At 42.1% G+C, this 20,113-nt stretch overlaps 1 protein-coding gene across 1 annotated transcript; it reads right to left on the minus strand.

Moving 5' to 3' along the window:
* Positions 1-4,650: 4,650 nt before the first annotated feature.
* ism1 (isthmin 1) lies at positions 4,651-15,070 on the minus strand. Its single transcript, XM_037272003.1, has 6 exons — positions 14,299-15,070; positions 9,646-9,873; positions 8,388-8,640; positions 6,642-6,785; positions 6,083-6,172; positions 4,651-5,899 (listed from the first exon to the last, which is right to left on the minus strand). The coding sequence occupies exons 1-6, from the start codon at positions 14,422-14,424 to the stop codon at positions 5,382-5,384; spliced, it is 1,359 nt and encodes a 452-aa protein (XP_037127898.1). The 5' UTR covers positions 14,425-15,070; the 3' UTR covers positions 4,651-5,381.
* Positions 15,071-20,113: the final 5,043 nt, after the last annotated feature.

The following is a 20,113-nucleotide window of genomic DNA, read 5'->3' on the forward strand; positions in this document are numbered from 1 at the left end:
GTAGGCAGCATACTGCGTTTCTACCCAGGTTGTTTACAGAGCATAATCTGCAATATCCTAAAAGTGTCACCATCCATGTCCTTCGAGTATTTCCACAAGCACTCAGGTTAGTGTTGTAGTTCTGGAGAGTTTTTATAAGTATCGATATTGTCGAAACATGCAATAATGGTACCTGTGTTGGTATCGGCATTGATGCATCCATGCTTTCAATAAAAAGTAATTATTATAATGTGCAGTTGGATGAGATTTTGGCTGCAAATATTTTTTTATTTCACTTTCTGCATTCTACAATTAGGAAAATGCTAACATTTACTTCATCCACTGGCAATTCGGTTCGAAAGTGTAAGAACTCGCACTCCTGTGAGATCACTGACATTCAAAATGTAGCTGACCGGTCAGAAGAAGTGTCAGAAATGTGTTTGTGTTTCCTCTCCAGCCTTCTGACCCTGGTTTGATCCTGCAAGTCCATCTAAAAGAGACGGTTGTTACTTTGCCCCTCACCCACACTCACACCAGTCACCATTAGCTTGATTATGGGCTATTACAGAGCGCCCACTTTTCATCAGAGCTAATCTGCGTTGCCGAGAGACCCTCAAGCAAATTCATCTTGGAAACCTTGCCCTTCAAGCATGAACTTTCACTGCCCTCAATCCCCTTTTGCTTTGAAAAGGGATCCTGGATCTTTAAAAAGTGGACAAAGTCCTGAGCCATTCAAGGTGTATCCAATGCCTGCTGCTCGGCAAGGCTCTCAAATGCAAAACAGACGGTGGAGCAAATAAAGATCAAAGGCAGCGGGCCAGGCTGCTGTCCTCACATGCCAAAGCCCACTGACACAATGAATCACTGCCATTCGCCTTACGTGCTCACGCTGCTTCACCCCTGCCCAAAATCTCTCACCTCAGGGATGCCAACCTCCTTGTCACTGTTTCACATCAACACACATGGGCAACATTCATGTCGTACGGGCTGGCTGGTCAAAATTGAGCCTTGAGTTTGACACCTGCGGTCTATATGGTAGGCTAAAATGTATTCAATTATTTTCAAGCACGGTGGATTTTAGGTTTTCATTTGCTTAAGAAGGAATGCATTCGGATTCAAGCACGGTACATCTAAAAGTAATTCATCCAAGAGGAGACCCAACCAAATGTTGAGTGCATATAAATTAAGATACTTTTCGATATATCATTTTTTATTGTGTAATCTAATATTATTGAGACGTTGCATTTTTTAACAATCTTTACCTAGCTGGACAAAATTTTCTACTCGCAAGACTTGAAATATTTTGCTCTGTGAAATGTATACTGTTTAAAGTAATGTCTTGGTTTCACTTCCTGAAATGATTGACAAAAATGTTTCAATTTTTTCTTGATATCCTAATTGTTGAGGTTGTATATTTAGATTTTACAGGCATGTCAATATCATCCAACAGCCTAGTAAAAACATAGCCTGGCAAGCCAGACTCAATGGTGTACCAGTATTGGTCTGTCTTGCCAAGCTCGTAAAAACAAGAATGTTTTGACGATGTGAAAACAATTCACTTGTTCCCCCAGACCTGACAAAATTACTGAATGTCCCGTTACATGGATGTCCTGCCTATCGTTGGTCTTTCACCAACTTCCTAATGCAACACCATATATATAACACTATGTAGCCCATGCATATAAATGACATGGGACAAAAAGTGGTGTGGTGACCTTGCATTAAAAGCACAGACGACGCTATGCAATGATGATTCCTTCTGCCAGTTATTAATGAGAACCCACCACCTTGTACGACAGACATAAACAAAATGACTTTGAATAAGCCACAAATTCGGGAAAGTCTCAGTAATGCAGTGCGGGTGTGCCTTAAGGCTCCAAAAACGCTGCCGTCATCTAAATGAACGGCCAAAACAACAGTTTTGAGTCGAAAATGTACTTGTGAAAATGGCGCGACGGAGCCAATCAAGAGACAGACGGATCATGTCACTGTGCTCTTTCACACCACCACGGCTTGACCTGTTTATTCAGCTGTTCTCACCTTCTATCCAAGCAACTGACCCCACCCATGTTGTGCTGCTCAGTCAGAATGAATAGAGGACGTTCCCGATCAGATATCCCAGATTGGAAGACAGACCTTTTCATTTATGCTGGTGTTTTTGTGGTCCAGATGCATCCACAAAAGAGCAAAGGGAGTGTGAGAGGATAAAAATGACACAGCTCCATAATTAGTTGCTTTTTGAGTCATACCCTAGTTTACAAGAACCCCAATGTTGAACTCAACCAGGCACAAAGAAAGCATCGGGACACTTAAAAGCTAGTTTCTACTTGTGAAATGAGCTGAAAAATTTGGCTTTGATTTTGTTTTCCCTTGCGAAAAATAAAGGAGAAAAAACTGAATGTTGGACATCTTTTGAGTCTCTACAGAAATAGAGGGCAAAAGACCAACAATCATTTCTTGGTATTTTTAATAAGCCCTTTCAGATGCTTAACACTATACCACTAATATGGTGCTTTGATTCCTTTGAAATGTCGAGAGAAGTATCCTCAAAATAGTATCAGCCTCCGGTGACACCCCACAACCCAGAGCAGCAAGTTTCCTCTCTGGTTTTTAACATAGCCTGTGTAGCTGTGAACCATGCCCTTTTCATTGTTCGATGGTTTATTTCAATGATTGTTGTTAGTTTTTTCACATGTCATTTGGCGTGAACTGGCAGGGTTTTGAAGTTATGTCAGAGTTATAGCCGTTCTTTGACATGAGTGGTGTCCGTCTGGAGAGGATTTGCAGGGGCCCAAAGGGGCTGTCCAATAAAACAAATCATCATAAAAGTGTTTCGTAACATTACCAGTTTAACACAATATGTTCAAGTGAGTCCAATGGCTCTGTAGTGGAATCTTTTTTTATTTCACCAAATTACATGTTAACATTTGGGCATATGAGATGCAATGCACAAATTGTTGCCAGTGTGAGTGAGGATTTTATTTAACAGCTTTTATTATTGTGGTCGTACTTTGCAGTGGTGCATGTAGAACGGCGACTAAAAATGTTTGAACGAGCCGTTTAATACTTGGACGCTCGATTTGGGGTAACCGAAACTATTAGAATACACCTCAGCATGAGTCCAGTTAACTTGCGAATTAACAACCATTAAAAATTTTAACTTATTTGACACTCTCACAATGTAAATCAAAGTGCATTATTCTAAAAAAAAGTATCTTTTGTATTGGATTGTACAGTTGTACCTAATATTGTGGCCAGTGAGTATATTTCTAAATAAAGACAAACATGTTAGCGCTTAATGGCCTGTGCAGCAGATGGCCTGCTATAGATAACAATCCAGGCAGTGTACTGTAATCTTAGCCTCAAACGGTCCGGTAACTGAGGAGGACAGGACACATAAAAAGAATACTTTTCCGGCTTTGAGTATGATGATACTACAAAAAGCTCGTGAAAATTACATCTCAATTATAATTAGAAAAGATGCAATGCTGATAGATATCTGTGGTCAAGTGGTGCACATTGAGGAGTTTTGGAGCAGTGGAAGTACAAGTGCGCGATCCGGTACTAAACCACGAGCCGTGTACTTGGCCAACTGTGGCGTACAGTGAAGTGGAGGAATGAGCATGCCATGAATGGCTGCCTCTGTGTGACAATGGCTGCAGATGTTCAGAGGTCCCTACTATAGACAGGCTGCACTGTGTGTGCATGCGTGCTGCAAAAATTATACCGGAATGTGACGAAACTCCAAAGACAAATATAATTCAAGAGAGTCTTTCAGTAGTCAAGCCTTGAAAGAAATCCTATCAAAAGGAGGGACTCGTGTGTTGCAGTGGATCAAACAGATGAAAGCCCTTTGCAATGTTTTGATCCTTTTGGCGAAGTAGAGACGATAGAGCCCTTTCGTTGCAAAATGAAAGCTTGTGTTAATTTCTGGGAGCAGAGGGAATCAGAAATTCAGTTGGGCTGTCCTTGAAAATTATTCATGACCCTTGATGTGTGCGTGTGTTTTTTTGTGTTTAATTGTATGTATTTCGTTGGGATACAATATAATATGCAATACCCAGTAGCACATGATTGTGAAGTGGAACAAAATTGATCAAATATAAATGTAAAAAGTGTGCTATGCATTTGTATTCAGCCCTCTGTACTAATACCCCTAAATACAATCCAGTGCAATCAGCTCCCTTCAGAATTCACCAAATTCCTTGCATGTAATTTACTGTATTTTCCGCACTATAAGGCGCACCGGATTATAAAGTGCACCTTCAATGAATGGCCCATTTTAAAATTTTGTCCATATATAAGGCACACCGGATTATAAGGCGCACCTTCAATGAATGGCCCGTTTTAAAACTTTGTCCATATATAAGATATATACATTTGGCCCGCAGGCTGGACTTTGGACACACCTGCTGTAGTGGCTCAATATTGCTCCATATATAAGGCGTACCTGATTATAAGGCTTTTGAGAAAATTGGAGGTTTTTAGGTGCGCCTTATAGTGCGGAAAATACGGTACTATCGGTTGTACATAAAATAAATGTTAAAGAACACACAGTCACTTTACACTGGTTTGTGGTTGTCCATGCATAATGTGCAAAAGCGGTATGAATACTTTTTCAAGACCAGTCACTGCAGGGCCAATGAGTAAAAAACACAAAAGACAAGCATCAACATTTTATAGTTTTATTTATAGATTTATAATCTGGCAATTATTTTATCATAGTATCGCATCCACTCACTTTCTTGACTCCCTATTATGGTTTATTTCAAAATTCAAGACAGAACCTTGGGCAAGATTAGAGCGAGAGGAGTCTCAAATTCAGCCATTTGTGAACTGGTGATAGTCATAGATGACCAATTCAGAAATAGACTTCTAAAATAAATACTTTACAGAGACAATGCATCCTTTTTACAATGAAGGTCTTCCTCAGAAAGACAGCGGGCACAGTCACAAATTATAGCTGCAATGTGCATGCTTACATAAACATATTCACAAGCTTACATGAGATGAGAACCTGGATATTTACCAGTGACAAAATGGTAAAAGTATTTTACCGAATCCGAGCACTCAGTCAAGGCAGTCCTGAAAGATTCCCTTGTACAATCACAGATACCACACGTACACAATCTTTGGACAAACCTTCAAAATATCTAAGCTACTATTATTTTTCCCTTTAAGAATAGACTCCCTTTACTGAAAAATGGAATGGACATTGAAAGTATCCCAACTATTATAGAGGTATATTTGAAAAAGATCTTAACATGGCACATCATTCGAAGGTTTAAATAAAATTTTTGTCACGCATTGTAGGGCGTCTTACGTCAAAGGACCAGTAAGTCTTTTCCTCGGAGCCTCAATGTGTGAGACAATCCAAAATGGAGTTCTATCTAAATTCAAGGCTAGAATTCCCTTGCTTCTTCAAACTGCTTGTAGTAATCCTCTTCCTGAGGGTTGTCACGACACTTTTGCCCATTGTTTGGTGGTCTGGCCTGGTTATAGCGACTCCAGTCTCCTTTGCATATGATCCAGGGCAGAATGTCCACTTTGTAGTGCAGGTCAGCCGAAAACTCTGTACTGATAAGATTGGGTGTTCCGGCACCTTTGCCTCGTGTGATGAGCTTCATGCTGTCGTCGTAGCAACAGTGCTGTGCGGCCAGTGTGGTGGACTCCAGTGTCAGCATGGAGCGGATACAGTAGCGGGCCGTGGGCTTGTAGATGTCCAGTTTCTCTTTTGGCCCGCTGGCATCTTTCCAGCGGAAATTTCTGTGTGACGGAGCGTCGTGCACATTGGCAGTGCTGTACGCCACCTCGGTCGGGTACGAACAAGGGCAGCTGGGAAGGTCGTTGGCCACCTTAGTCAAGTATTTCTTCAAGAAGTCACTCTTGCAATTCATCCATCGCTCACAGCTGTCTGTGTCTACAAGATATGGAGACACTTTAAAATGCTAAATTGTGTTCCAGCATTGGAAGATAGAAACAATAAGTAGAGATAATGTTAGTGTAGGACCACAACCGTGGATTGATGAAGTGCTTTTGACAGACTGGGAACATTTCAATGAATGATGGTGGAGGGTACTAAAAAAAGTAAAGAGAAACATACCAACACCAAAGAGCTCGGTCGCATTGAAATCATCTGTTCCGGCAAGCAGGCTCACTTCAGTCGCTGCTGTCTTGAAGGCATCCTCAATTCCTGAGAGAAGAGTGGAACAGATTTTCTATTGACTCCAGCATTAGGTGCAATGTAAAGACAGACAATACAAGAGTTAAATAATAATAATTTATTTTAAAATGTACTGTACTCGCTTTTGAGAGATTCATTGTAATTTGAGGACACGGAAGTACAGCTGTCAAAATGAATTATGATTAATTATTATTAATCAAAAACTGACCAATTATCAAATGAATTGCCCCTCATTTTAATAATCGAGGAATCATTTAAAGACATCTCAAAAGTAATCATTCTCTGATTTCTCTAGTCCTTCATGAAAGCAGACTGGTTTATATTTTGTGTTTAATCAAAATAAGACATTTGCAAACATCTGCTTTTACTTTGGAAAACAATGGCCATCAGTCTAAGTTATATCAAACATCACTCGGTCTACGTTAGATTAAAGTTATGTTAATAAGTCAGTCCTAGGATGCCAACTTCAAGTATTTACCGGGGCAGTTTGGCATATCACAAGTTCTGGACTCCGTAGCCGTACAGGCGTAACCACAAGACCTGGTTCTTTTCTGGTTGCCATTTCCACAGGTGACACTGCACAGTGACCAGTTACTCCAGTCCCCCTCTCCATCCATGTAGTCTGAATTAGAGAAAAGATAATTGTTAAATAATGCAAAGGCATTGAACAGTGTGTATGTGTGTTCACTACGTAACAGGAACGGCCTTACATTTAGCAAATTCCACCAATGATTTAAGACATTTAGTGCTGCGCTTCCAAATATTATAAATATTAGTATTGGCAAACCCTGGACACCATTTAGTTGCTCTATCCGTAATTCATCCGATTGAAAATGGAAAGTGAATTGGCAAGAAATCCTCTTTTAGTCTAATTATTGTTGAGCACATGGCGCTAATGGGCATACATGGAAATAGTTACACTCAGCTCGTCGACTGCCTGAGCCCATCTGCACAACCGCATGCAAACACAGATCTCACTGACATGCCTGTCTGGAAAGCAGCGCTCCATCAATGAGTAGAATTAATGTGGGCATGTTGGGACGGAAGTATTTCTGGCTAAGGTCCAAACCCTCTTATAGACTACATCCCCCACCCCTTGCCATCTGTCACTCATTATCAACAGATAGACACCTAATGCTCCCTTTCCCATTCTATGGAATATATTGGAACCCAACAGCAAATGAGACCCAAGACTGCATTCGAAAACTAATGTAATAACTCCGAAATTCTGAACCAGCGACATGTTGCTAAAAGAATGCTATTTCGTTCCAGAGTGCTGTTGAGTGGCGCTCAAGCAAGGCACCGAAACACAAGATTCACAGGACAGGACCATCTACACCGAGGCTAGGTGGTGCTACACACCGTCAAAATCTGTATAGCCCCAGTTAAGCCCCTCCAGTATTTTATTTGATATTCTAAAGTATGAATTAGTTTCTCTGCTCCACCGATTTATCAGTCAGGCCCTCCTTTAGCAACAGGAAAGAAAAAAATCCTGGAGCAGTGCCTAATTAATCTGCTCCATGAGACACAATTCACAGAAATTGATCTTCACTGACGTCATAATTCTGATTCCTGACTTTAAATCCCAGACAGTAAAGACGATCGGACAGTTCCCTATCGCCTATTGGTGTAGTACTAAGAAAAGGATAAATGAAAGTCGACCGCAGTGATAAGCCAGAAACATTAGACATGGACATGGGTTTGACAGGAAAAACACTATAAAGTCGCACGGCTAACCGCTTAAGTAAAAGTGAGAGTGGATAAAGTGACATTTTCCACAGCAGCCACATTCCTGTTCCACCGCATTGGTTTGGGCATGCTACGACTCGGACTGCGCGCACACTGTACGACAGTGAGTGTAAATTCTTCCACATCTGATTTATGTGCGGGGTTACACTTGGAGAGCGCTGTGAGAGTGGTGAGACGGCCCAACTGTGCTTTTGGCAATCATTCCTGCTGCTCAACTTTGATGTTAAGAAGCATTTAAATTGTGTCACCTAGCGAGCTCGACACCATTGAGGAATCTGTCTCATAAAATAGTGTTAAAAGGTTTCGAGCAAGAGCTGCCAAAAACCTGTCTGGGGATAGCAGCACTTGTTATAGTGACAGCCTGAATCAGCAAATCTGTAAATTATAGATCTTACATCAAACCGTGTACAAATGTGGACACGCTAGACCATGAACTTTACTGTAAATATTCAGTCGGAGCCGCTGCTGTGCTCACCATATTCCGTTTGGGGTTTGCCTCTGTCTCCTGTGCCTCCTCTCCGGTCCCAGTCCACCGGCGGCCTCAGGAAGTTGCTGTCCTCACCGTCGCTTCCGAAGGAGCGATCCTGCTCCTGCTCTTGATGAGTGCCAGAGGACGTGCGAGGCCACCAGTTTCTCCAGTTCGGAGAAGCCCAGTTGGGTTTATTCTCTTTGCGGTGGCCTTTTTCTGGCTCGTGTGCCTCCAATCCATCCACAACCTCAATCGTCACCTTCCATAAAAAGAAGAAAGGCAGTTTCAGAGTCATGCAGGCTACTTGTTTTATTGGGGGTGACAGAGGCTCAGTCTGTAGGAAATTTGGCATCTGACAGATGCTGTTTCAAGAACATTGGTGGATGAATATTAAGGCTTGTCGCTACCACTCCCTGATTGTCCTTTGAGATTGTAGCATATGTAATTTCCCATGATGCAAATCTTATTAAATCTTCTCTTTGACCAAACGGGTCAACTGGGTGCAAAGAGGTGACCATGTCCTCTACCCCCAACCCTCCCTCCCTCCCCCCTTTCTGTACAAACACATGTGCCTCCCAGATGAGCCAGGACCAGCACCCCTGCCCCTCAGCCACCCTCCCACCTCACTGGCTCTCTCCACCTAAACACAAAGTTCAAAGGGCTCCTCAGCCTCCTCCAGACCATGAAAGCCAGATGAATCCCGGGATCAAAGACCCCCGCCTCCTCCCCTTCTTCTCCCACAGCCTCACGCCCTTGCTCAATTGGTGGCTCCTCACTCTTCCCACATCTTGAGATGTTAATACACTTTGTTCGTCCTGGGATTTAGCGCCGATACTCGCAGAAATGAAGGGACCCCCTTGCTAGATTAAAACAGGAGAATCATTTAAACATAGCGGTGGTTAGCTGGCCATCTGCGTGCAGAGGAACTTATGGATGAGGGCTCACCACAAATTTACATAAGCCGCCAGCTGTATTCCTGCATCAGGCTGAGCAGTGGGGCATTGCTGGCAAATGTCTGCCTTTCAATCGTTATTATGATGGACGTGAGACCTCAAAGTATACCCTAAGCTTCACTACATCCCAGGAAATGGGATAGCGGAGAAGGCTGATGAGGGCATGAAAGAAAGGGGGGTTAGCGATGTGCACCAAAGTATTCTCCATCTTCCTGCTCGCTCTTCCTGTCCTGACTGCTTGAGTAGCCATGTCTTACGAGTCAGTGAAAACATGAAAGCAGCGGGGCAGGTGCACAGTCACACATGGTCACCTGTATGTTGGGATTCTGCCCATTGATATCAGCTTTGGAGAGGTCAGGGAAATTCTGCAGATCCAGGATGAAGGCTTCAGGGCCATCTTTATGGATATTACTGCCAGCGTCTTGCGCCCACGGCAGGGCAGAGGACCGATGGGTAAAGCGACGACGCTCTGCACCGGTCCGCCAGGAGCCTTCGGGAGTCAGTTGGCCCAACGAGCTGCTTTTTGCGTGGATGATGTTCTGCCAAAAGGGAGGAAGGAAAGTATTTTATTGTTGGTTTGTGAAACCCTGATACATGACAGTTTTACAATCCTTTAAATGTCAGGTGTGAATGAGAATAACAACTTCAGAGTATGTGACTTGGCGTGTGCACATCCAACAATATTAGGATGATCTCCCATGTTGACAAGACATTCATGTGGACATTACCTCTGCCATAAATCTCTCTCAACGGTGTGAGCTCCAAACAGTGGAGCCAGAAACTGTCTCCTGCTTTAGCCAAAACATAATCAGCCTAAATCATCTGTCTAACAACTGCTTTCAGTGTCTTTTGGACCGAATGCTTATCCAGTTTTAACAGACAGCGAATGTTGATATTTTAACACAGTAATATGCAGTCCTCACATATATAGCACGCTCCGATGCTGGCTGAAAGACCAACTTGTGTGCAACTGATGGTTTTCCATTGCAGTGTCTGCGCAGACAACCCAAAGCAAACATCGCAAAATCATTACTTTGGGTTTCTTGGAGCCAAAGGAGCATTCATTTTGGTTCTTCTGTCGTGTCTGGGAGTGTACTATATATGCGAGTGAAATCAACGCATAAGGACGGCAATTACTCACACAGTCTGACAAAGTCAGCAGTCGTAGATAAGGAAGTATGAAATATTGCCATGAAATCACCACTGATCGTTTGTTGTGTTATCTTTGTTCACGCTCCATTTCTTCCACACCACTGTTTGTGTGGCTGGGTTTGAGGCAATGGAACACGGCGACAGTGCTGTACGGTTGCGGTGGCCAGTCACAGACAAAGTGTCAGCTTAGCCACATTGTGGTCTCCACAATAGCCTCCAGTGGAGCTGTTTGTGTCCAACTCTGGGCGTGACTAGGTACTGCTGCACAACATGGAAGAATTATAAATGTACATGTAACTTGAATGTGAATGCGAAGACGACAAGGGAAATAAATCCATCAAAACCAGTCTTATTTTAAATAGATAGGCAGTAAAGGTTCAAAATTCTTACAAATATTTCATTCATTTTTATGTTTGTTTATTATAGAACATTTCAAGAGTAAAGAGTGTTTGTAGGGTAAAGCTTTCATGAACTGTGTAATCTGATCCAAACGAACATTCTGTGCTACACGTGGCATACAGATGATCTAATCCCAACTCCAATTTAGATGATCTCATGTCAAACTTTCAAATATTCCACTATTGCAACCATTCACTCTTTAGCTTTAATACCCTAATACAATTTGATTTATGCATGGCTCCTCAACTATTTTGCCAACAGTAAACTAAGCTCTTAGGGCATACTTGTTAATGCAATTTGTAAAAACTCGAAGAACAATGAATATCTTACACATCGACAGTATAAACTAAAGACTCACCCGTCTGACTGGAAGCATAAGCATCTATGTATACACTAAGCAATAAAAACAGTAAATCTTGGCTTAGTTAATTCCATGTCCATTGAAGAAGTGCTATACCTTCTGACACCTTCATTATTGATTTTATTTTTAGTAGTATTAAAGTTTTACATCTTATAAATATTTTAATATTAAAACAATAAAGAGGCTAGTGAATATCAGCTCTATATCAGCATGCAGTGTGAAGGTCCAACCAGATTGTTTTGTGCTCAAATTACATACACATTGAGTAGTTCAGCAAATGAGCAGCCAAAAACCCATAGTTGGAAAATATGAGAGAATTAGTCATGAGAAAGGAATTACGTCTGAGTTGTGTAACTCCATCACTTCCTGATAGTGTCAAAATAAGCACCTCTCTTTTCCATATGAGCCTCACTGGAAGTTGAGAGGGAAAAACATGCTGTTTTCTCATTTGGCTTTTAATATAGTTCAGAGTCAGAAGCATATTAAAAGCAGTAAAAAAAAAAAAAAAAAAAGTCAGGCTGCGTTCCACTTGCCATCACTCCCGTGCAATCGTCTTCAATGAGCTATGCACTTTAATTTGGAGATCAAAAGTGACACACAGTCCCTCAGTTCATCTGGGCCCCCCATGGTGTCACCCCCTCCTCTCAAAAGCCTTGAATGAACACAAGCACACACAAGCCACCCTCCCCGCACAACCCTTTACTCTCGCTCCTGTTCTTTTCCCGCTTCCCGTTTTTTCACTTTTGTGACGGCTGCTTAAAGGGGCATGACTCCATTTTCAATTGGGAACAAGTCAGGGGTCCACCCCCCCCCCCCTCCCCCCAGGAGGCTGGCAGGAAATGAAGGCAGTTGCACATTGTGCCAGATGCTTCTCAACACTGCACTCACGTCGGCGGAAAACAAAACGGCCTGTCGCACGAGTCATTCTTTGTTTACACGTGTATGAATAATCAAAAAATCAATACAAATTACATTGCAACTCCTGATACAATAGTTTACGTTTCATTCTAATAGATTCACATCATGATGCACTGCCGGAGTTGTGTGCTACCGCATCGATGAATTTTATAGCAACACAGTATATTTAACAAATGGCCTGAGCCCTCTCTCCATATTGTCACTGTTCTTGATGAATGCAAAAAGTCACCAAACGATCCGTCTTGAAGACATGCTGCTCTGGCGCCGCCATGATACCTGTTCTTTGTTTAGACTCACAAGAGCGTGAGATTTGACCAAGACTTGTGAGAGACAACAGCTCCTAGTCTGTTGAGGTTTAGTTAGAATTCATTGGTCTAACAGCAGGGCTATTTTCTCTGAACTTGTCCCTTTAGTATAACTCGGCTAGTCCTTGAGAGTAATCCAATGAAGTAACTGAGAAACAATTCTACCCTATGTGGGTCTTCATTTTAAAGTGCATCCCTTCAGTTGCACAGAACCACATTCTGTCATTCGTGCGTCTATGAATGGCATTTTAAATCTGACACCTTGGAATGACAATGCACCTCCTGGGTTGTGACAAGCTTCATTTAAAGATTACATCACTGCCCTCTGTGGTGGACCACTAGAGCATATCTACACAGTGGGGGGTGTACTGGGCCCTAAAATATAGCTACAGCATATATCCCACAGCTAAAAATGAGGATGTTAGTGTGAACAATTAAGGAAAATTCAATCTCAGGAGAATTTGAGTAGTTTGTGTTCTATATTTATAAAGTTTTTTACAAGGTGGGGGGTACTCCCTCCAAGTCCTCGCCCTGCCTGCCCAATCAAACAGTTGGCTGTGTGTCAAATATTCCACACATTCTTGAAATATTTCCTCAGCTTTGCATGTCTTCACATCCAGCTGAACATAGCCTTGCTGTGATGGTACAGTAAAGTTCCAATACCATCTACAAGTTAGAAGAAATGCTATTTTAATTCATTCACTCCTAATTACGCCTTTATGAGTGATGGTGGGAGCAGATGGTTATAAGTTACCCATTCATCACTGGGGCGTGAAGAAAATATTTATTTGATTGCAGGCTAAATATATATCAACAAGCAGCTGGAGGATGCGAAACACTCGCTAAAAAGCCTGTTGATCCCAAACCTGTCTTAACCTCTGGGTCAGGACTGGGGGTTCATTTGTAGTATGTGTGCTTTCTACTGCTATTAAAATAGGCAGTTGAACTATTAGAGCATCTCTTAGGAGGTGATATGTTGACAATTGTTCCTCTTGTGAAATTTGGTGTGGTCATGTCGTTATGCTCTAAACTGCAAAACAAACAAAGACCTTCCCTGTGTGTCTAAGTACACTGGTTAACATTTTTTTTAGGATTGAGAAGTGATTGATGAGAAGAATTGATGAGAAGTGCAAGTAAACTTTGGAAAATATTAATTTGCTCTGCTTCCAAATCTGCCCTTATTTTTTCCTCCAGGACCTCATACTTTAATAATAATAACAATAATAATAATAATAATAATAATAATGATATATCAGGGCACGCATTGTTTCTACAATGCAAGTATAGGCATTATTTTTGTATTTCCATTTTCAGAAATGTTGCAAAAAGCAAATAAACAAGTAAACAGGATTGTTAAAACAACAATATATTCTACCTGGTGGAAGCATGGAAATTACAGTAATGTATATTAAAAAGTTGTACGGACCATTAGAAAATCAGTGCCGTTGGGGCGCCTAATGGAGTGTGCATGTCATTGAAAAACTGTATTCAACTCCTAATAAGAAGAAAATGCACACACCACACACACAGTTCCTGACCACTTTTGCGGTGCACCACCATCCCAAGCTCAGGAGGTGCAGCTCATCATCCAAGAAGTTGCCAGTGATGTGTGCATGATGACAGAGAAGTGCCCGTGGCAAGCATTTAACCCCCCAATACAACAACAGGGGGTGTGTCTGCATTGGCGTTGGCGGGGGTGATCCCTGACCCTGCGTGCTCACTGACTGACTGACATCCCCAGGGGACACCCTCGGGACAGCCTCGCTTCCGTGCATGTGTCAACAGACTCTCCTATTTGATCAGTCCCATCTGCGACGACCCCCACTCACCTCGTTCTGATCCAGGCTGAGGCTGACGTTTGCCGGCGGCAACGGGCTGCTCCGGAGCACGGTGATGTGCAAGGTAAGGAGGAGAAGTCCCAGGAGCAGCAAGAGCTCTGCAGCCAGCCGCACCATCCTCTTGACGCGGCCGCCCTTGGGAGCCTCGGAGGTCGCCGCGGCTCCGCCTCCGCCCGGTGCAGAGGCTCCGATCTCCGGATCCGCCGGGGACGAGGAGCCGCAACACCACTTCGGAGCCACTTCGGGAATCAGAAATGCAAAAAGTGATGGGAAACGGATCGTCGCAGTCCCCCAAAATTCCAAAATCTACTTCGGAGAGAAAATACTAATGCAGATCTGCCGGGCTTCTCCTTCAATAAAGCAATTCTGTTTACACTTGGAGTGAAACACGTGTGGATCTGCAGGTTCGGATCCAGTTCGTATCGCCTTGCTGCTGCAGCATCAACTCCTTAATTCTCACTTGATCGTCCTCAAGGCGACTTAAGAAACGTTTCCACAGTTGTCCGCATCGTGCGCGATGTGACGGCTTGCCCACGCAACAAGAGCCGCTTGGATCGGAACCAAACAAGTTTCCTAAAGATGCATTCGACCTCTTGAGTCCTCACTCGCGTGTTCCGATCTCTTCAAAAAATCCCCCATAATGGTGAGGAAGAGGAGGGTGGGGGTACGAGCAGAAAGGGGGTCTCTCGCCTCAAGGTGTCCGGCAGAAGGAAGGGGCTCAAAACAAAACTACCATGGCACGTTTGACTCAAGTCTCAAGAGCTCTTGAGTGACTTTTATACCATACACCCCCACCCTCCTCCACCGCCTCCCAATGGGCGCCCTCCGCCTATTAACTCTTTCAGCCCCTTCATGGCCAAACTCAACTCGGAACCTTGCAGAATTTAGAAATCACCTATACTTACTTTTTTTTCTTGTGCCTTTTCTTTTCCCTCTTTCTCTTCTTGTTCTTTTGTAGTTGCTTCAGCTCCTTTCTGCATAGTAATTGCAGGGTAGTCATGTGCCGCCTGACAATGTGCACTTTTTATTGGATATTTAATTACTAGTGCTCTGATTTGTAGTCATGTAAAAACCAAATGTGCCATATTTGTGTACTTCCGTGCGCAAGATTCATGGTTGGAAAATACATTGTACTTAAAATAAAATACAATTGTGCACGACTGCAAACTACAATCACGATATAAAGCAAATAGAGCGTCGGTGTCAAACGCAAGGCCTGGGGGATAAATCTGGCTCACCACATCAATATTTGTGGTCTGCTAATGCACACCATGTACGTTGACTTTATTTCTTTCAAAATGTCTTCAACCATGAACATTGACTTTGTTTCTTTCACATTGTCTTCACTTTTAACAACACAGATGATTGCAAACATTTTTGTTAACAATCCCTCCTTTGATAAATATTCAAAAAAATAAAATAAAATAGGTCTGATTTCAAAACTTGTTACGCATAAATTTGTTGTGTACTGTATGTGCGATAAATACAAGATGATCATACATTTCTGTGTTCACAGTCATAATGAATTTTTGATAAGTTTAAAAATAGGCAAATTGAGGAAATGCTAATCAAAACTCAGCCTTTTCCCAGGAGAAGCAATGCATCATGAGATGTGCCGAATGATTTTGTTTTTAGGAAGAAACATTAGGTTAAACAATGACTCACTCCTGCCATTCATCCACCAATAACAGTAATCGTAATATATACAATATAAATATACTATAGTGTCAGCATGGCTAATAAGTGGTTCGTGAATCTGCCTCACAGTTCTGAAGTTCTGGGATCAAATCTAGGCACCGGCCCCTCTGTATAGAGTTTGCATCTTCTCCGTTTACTTGCCGCTTCCTCCCACATTCCACAAACCTGCATTTTGGTCCACTAAAGACTAAATTGCCCGTAGGTGTGAATGAGAGCGTGAATGCTTGTTTGTTTATGTGCCTCACGACTGGCTGGCTACCCGTTCGGGGTTGACCCCATCTGCCGCCCAGTCAGCCGGAATAGGCTCCGAACATAATGAGGGCCCAAAGGTGGCAGAAAATGGACGAATGGGCGCATATGCAATAGTACTGATAATATTGAAATGATTAATAATAATCATGATGCATGTATTGGCAGTGACATTATTAGGCTTGAATCCACCCTTGGATTTGAGTTTTTCCTTACTTATAACTTTTTTAGATATTTCTTTTCTTTTTGCATGCTTTTCCCATTACAAATGAATTCTTGACACCATCCACTACTCTGACATAATGACGTCTGCCGTAAATCAACCTGGTGTGACCTTGGTGGTCCGGGGCGTCGGATGATTGTGCAGAGGAAGGCACTCACAGGAAGTCTGAGCGCTCACACAGCACAAGGCTTCCCAGCCCTGTGTGTCACCGAGGATGCCGTGACACTTCACTTCAGGAAGACAAATGGTGAGTAATGTGATTAGCCTTTCACAGACTTTTTCTTTTGTCGCCTACAAAGGCTGGCCCCTGTGTTATATTGTTGCACCGTGCCTCTGCTCAGGCACACGTGACACATGGAGGGTTGACAGATCTAATAGAATTGGGCATCTTTGAAGTCAGATCATTTGCATTCAGGGTGGGACAGGAAGAGATGTTTCAATACCTTACACAGAATACATTATATAAACGAAATTCAAACTAATTGTAAAAAGTGCTGGCTCAAAATGTTAGTATACTTTAAACCAGGGGTGTCAAGCTCATTTTTTTCGCGGGCCGCATTGGAGTCATAGCTTCTTTCAGAGGGCCATTATGACTGTCAACCCAAATAAATGTATGAGCACCTCATATTATATACAGTAAAAGCTACAAAACAAACTGACAAATAACTCGTTTTCAAATCAGATGAGTAAAAATTTGTGAAATATTAAAAAAAAAGATATTAAAAGTGAAGACAATTTGCAATTCTAGTAATGACACATGAATTTGATGCACAATTTTTTCTTCGCGGGCCACATAAAATGATGTGGTGGGCCATATCTGGCCCCCGGGCCTTGAGTTTGACACCTGTGCTTTAAACAGTCACTACTATATGTAATGCTGTCATTCTCAAGTAAAAGTATTGCTAAACAATTAAGCTAAAGGTGGGCTCATTATTTAGCAGGCAGCAATAAACTCTTGATTTTGCCCGCAAACCTGCAGCAAACTTGAGTTGCTGTCTTATTTGGGCCAGATGCAGCGGAGCTGTCTAAACCATGTAAATCTCTCCTTTGTCTGCTTCACTTCAAAAATCACTTGCCACAATTGAAAGATCTCCCTCCAAATGGAAAACAGAGCGCATAGAGGAACACTTTGGCTGCTTTGGACACAGTGGTGGACATCAAAGCATGGCAGAGGATCCCCCTTTAGAATAGCGGCTACATGCCATTCCAATAAGTGCAGTCTATTTGGATGTGCAGTTCAAACAGGGCTGGTGCAGGCTGCTCTCTGGGATCTCGCCACCAGACGTCTGGCTGCACAGATGTTTTGAATGCCACTCAAGACCATTTGCCACTTGGGTTGAAGCTGAGGCCATTTACAAGTGACTGCAGGCCAGTCTGGCTGCACACACCTCACCTTTGGCTCAACACACATTATTGGAATCACAACTAGAAGCTGTTGTGTGTTGAATATGCAGCGGGGTCAAAGTTGTTTTTTAAAAAAGATTTGGCTTTCATACATCAGCACATGCACGCAAATTGAACAAGATATGATTGAGGAGTAGACGTTAAACTTTGATGTAAGAGGCCTCAGAGGTCCCCACTCACCGTAGGGTGCCAACTCTAAGCCTTGACTTTTTCACCTCAGCTTTTACACCTGCATCTTAGCAGCAGTTTGGCTTGGATACTTATTTTCCCCAATTAAAGATGAAAGGCTACATTTCAGAATGTTATTGATGATAATCTCATTCCAAAAGTGTATTTTTTTTTTCATCTTAGAATGAAAAACTGTTTGCAAAGATTTTAAGATCAATCTTTGTAACTTGTGCTCATTAGGATCAAGGGTGTGCGGGACCCTACCCCAAGTGACTTTAAGAAAGAGGCAGGGAACACCCCAATAAATTGTGATGGGGCAGGGCAGTACCTCGATACCTCTGTGACAGCCCAAATCAAATTGAAGCATTATGATAATGTAACATGCAAAAGCAGAATTTTTGATGGAGCTTTTGTGCTGGTTCTTATCAGGTTTTGCCAGTGTGCCTCATGATGTAACTTTTGAGAGTAAAATTGTTTACATTTCGGTCGCACTTTACAATGGAAACATCCATCAGATAGTGTGTTCTCTGTAGAAGTGATTGAATGTGATTTGATTTCTTTTATGACTATATATGGCCAAAAGATGGTTAGATTTAACCTGGAGCTTACAAAACAAATCCACATTCCCCCCACTGTGCTATGTGCAAAAATGTAGCTGCTATGTCTGTGCATGTCAGAGTTTGTCTTTCTGAATCATCACAATAGGGACTATTGTTTGAACACCCCTACGTGTGCGATGATCGGCGGAGTCTTTTTTTTTTTTTTTTGCAGAAGAAATCTCTTAAGTGTCCCTGCAGTCTTTACTTCCTCACCTTCGCTGTTCACATTTAAAAAAAGCAAGGCCGGTTATGGGGAGGACTAATGAGCCCCCCCCCCCCTTCCCCTTGTCCTGTCGATCTATATGAAACAGTACATTGGCATAACGTCACAGTGGTGGAGGGACTGTTTTGTATTGGTTTCAGGCCTATATAGGAGCCAGATGTGAATATACACTGACACAACAAAGTGATCCACTATAGAACATTTTGATCCTTTGGGGGACGTAGGCTTTCTTTTCATCCCATGTCTGTTTTCTTCCATGTTTTTCACATGGATACGCATACTGTGCAATGTCATCTGGTAAGGGATATGTTGCTTCATCCTGTAAAGCACATTTTACCATTTTATGTTATGGATGAAATGCATCTAGTTCTATTACATCTTGTGAAGTTGCAGACAGTATAGTTTCTTCTTGTAGAGGGTATACATTTAGTATTTAGTATATCATATCTCATCACAGATGTGAGAAGTGTTGTCAGTAGTCCGTTTATTTCCTTTTAAGCTATGCCCTCTTTCAAAGGAACATGTATTTGTATCTTAATTGTTAAAATGTTTTGTCCTGTTTGACGATGCAATGCTAAAGGCTGAACAAACAGCGTTTTTGAGGTCTCTTGAAAAGTGATGAGGATTTGGCCTCACTCCAGCGATATGTATTTTACTGTACGGCAATTTCTTTCATGAAAGATATGTTCATGGTTGTCTTTCACATTCTGTCGACAAGGACAGACTGTACATATTTTATCTGAACTATATTTCCTCAATGGACTATATTTTTATGTAACAGAGTGATATTCAACCAGTGTGTCATGCGGGCAATCATTGTGCAACGAGTTTAACGAGTGCTGTGCATGGAAAATGATAAAATTTCACTTATTTGGTCAAAAATTCCAGATTTATTGATAATGTATCTTCTATGTCAGGCTGAGCAATTATATGGTCTTCCACTGAATGTGTGTACCCATTATTCAAGTGAATGCACTTTTTATTTGGCTAGTGCCATAATTTCTTTCAAATGTAAAATATGTGCCCTGGCTCAATAATAGAGAACATTGTTGGAAAGGAGATGCATTTCAAACTTATCGTACAAGAAATCTTCCCACTTATAAAATATGATCACAACATTGTTTACACAGAGTTAAAGAACACAAAGGCAGCGATACACCCGAGGGCAAACAAGTGTCGACTGGAGCCCATCTGACATGTTGTGAAAAACACATTTATCATCCATCCACAATCCTTCCTGCG

Source organism: Syngnathus acus, chromosome 15, assembly GCF_901709675.1.
Source record: "Syngnathus acus chromosome 15, fSynAcu1.2, whole genome shotgun sequence".
Taxonomy (NCBI): Eukaryota; Metazoa; Chordata; class Actinopteri; order Syngnathiformes; family Syngnathidae; genus Syngnathus; species Syngnathus acus.

Bases quoted from the DNA above. Each gene is read 5' to 3' on its own strand.
- ism1 (XM_037272003.1), bottom strand. From the start codon at position 14,424: ATGGTGCGGCTGGCTGCAGAGCTCTTGCTGCTCCTGGGACTTCTCCTC. The intron at 6,786-8,387 runs GTGAGCACAGCA...TCTCTAATTCAG, and splicing joins CAAACCCCAAACGGAATATG to ACTACATGGATGGAGAGGGG. The intron at 5,900-6,082 runs GTATGTTTCTCT...CATATCTTGTAG, and splicing joins GACCGAGCTCTTTGGTGTTG to ACACAGACAGCTGTGAGCGA.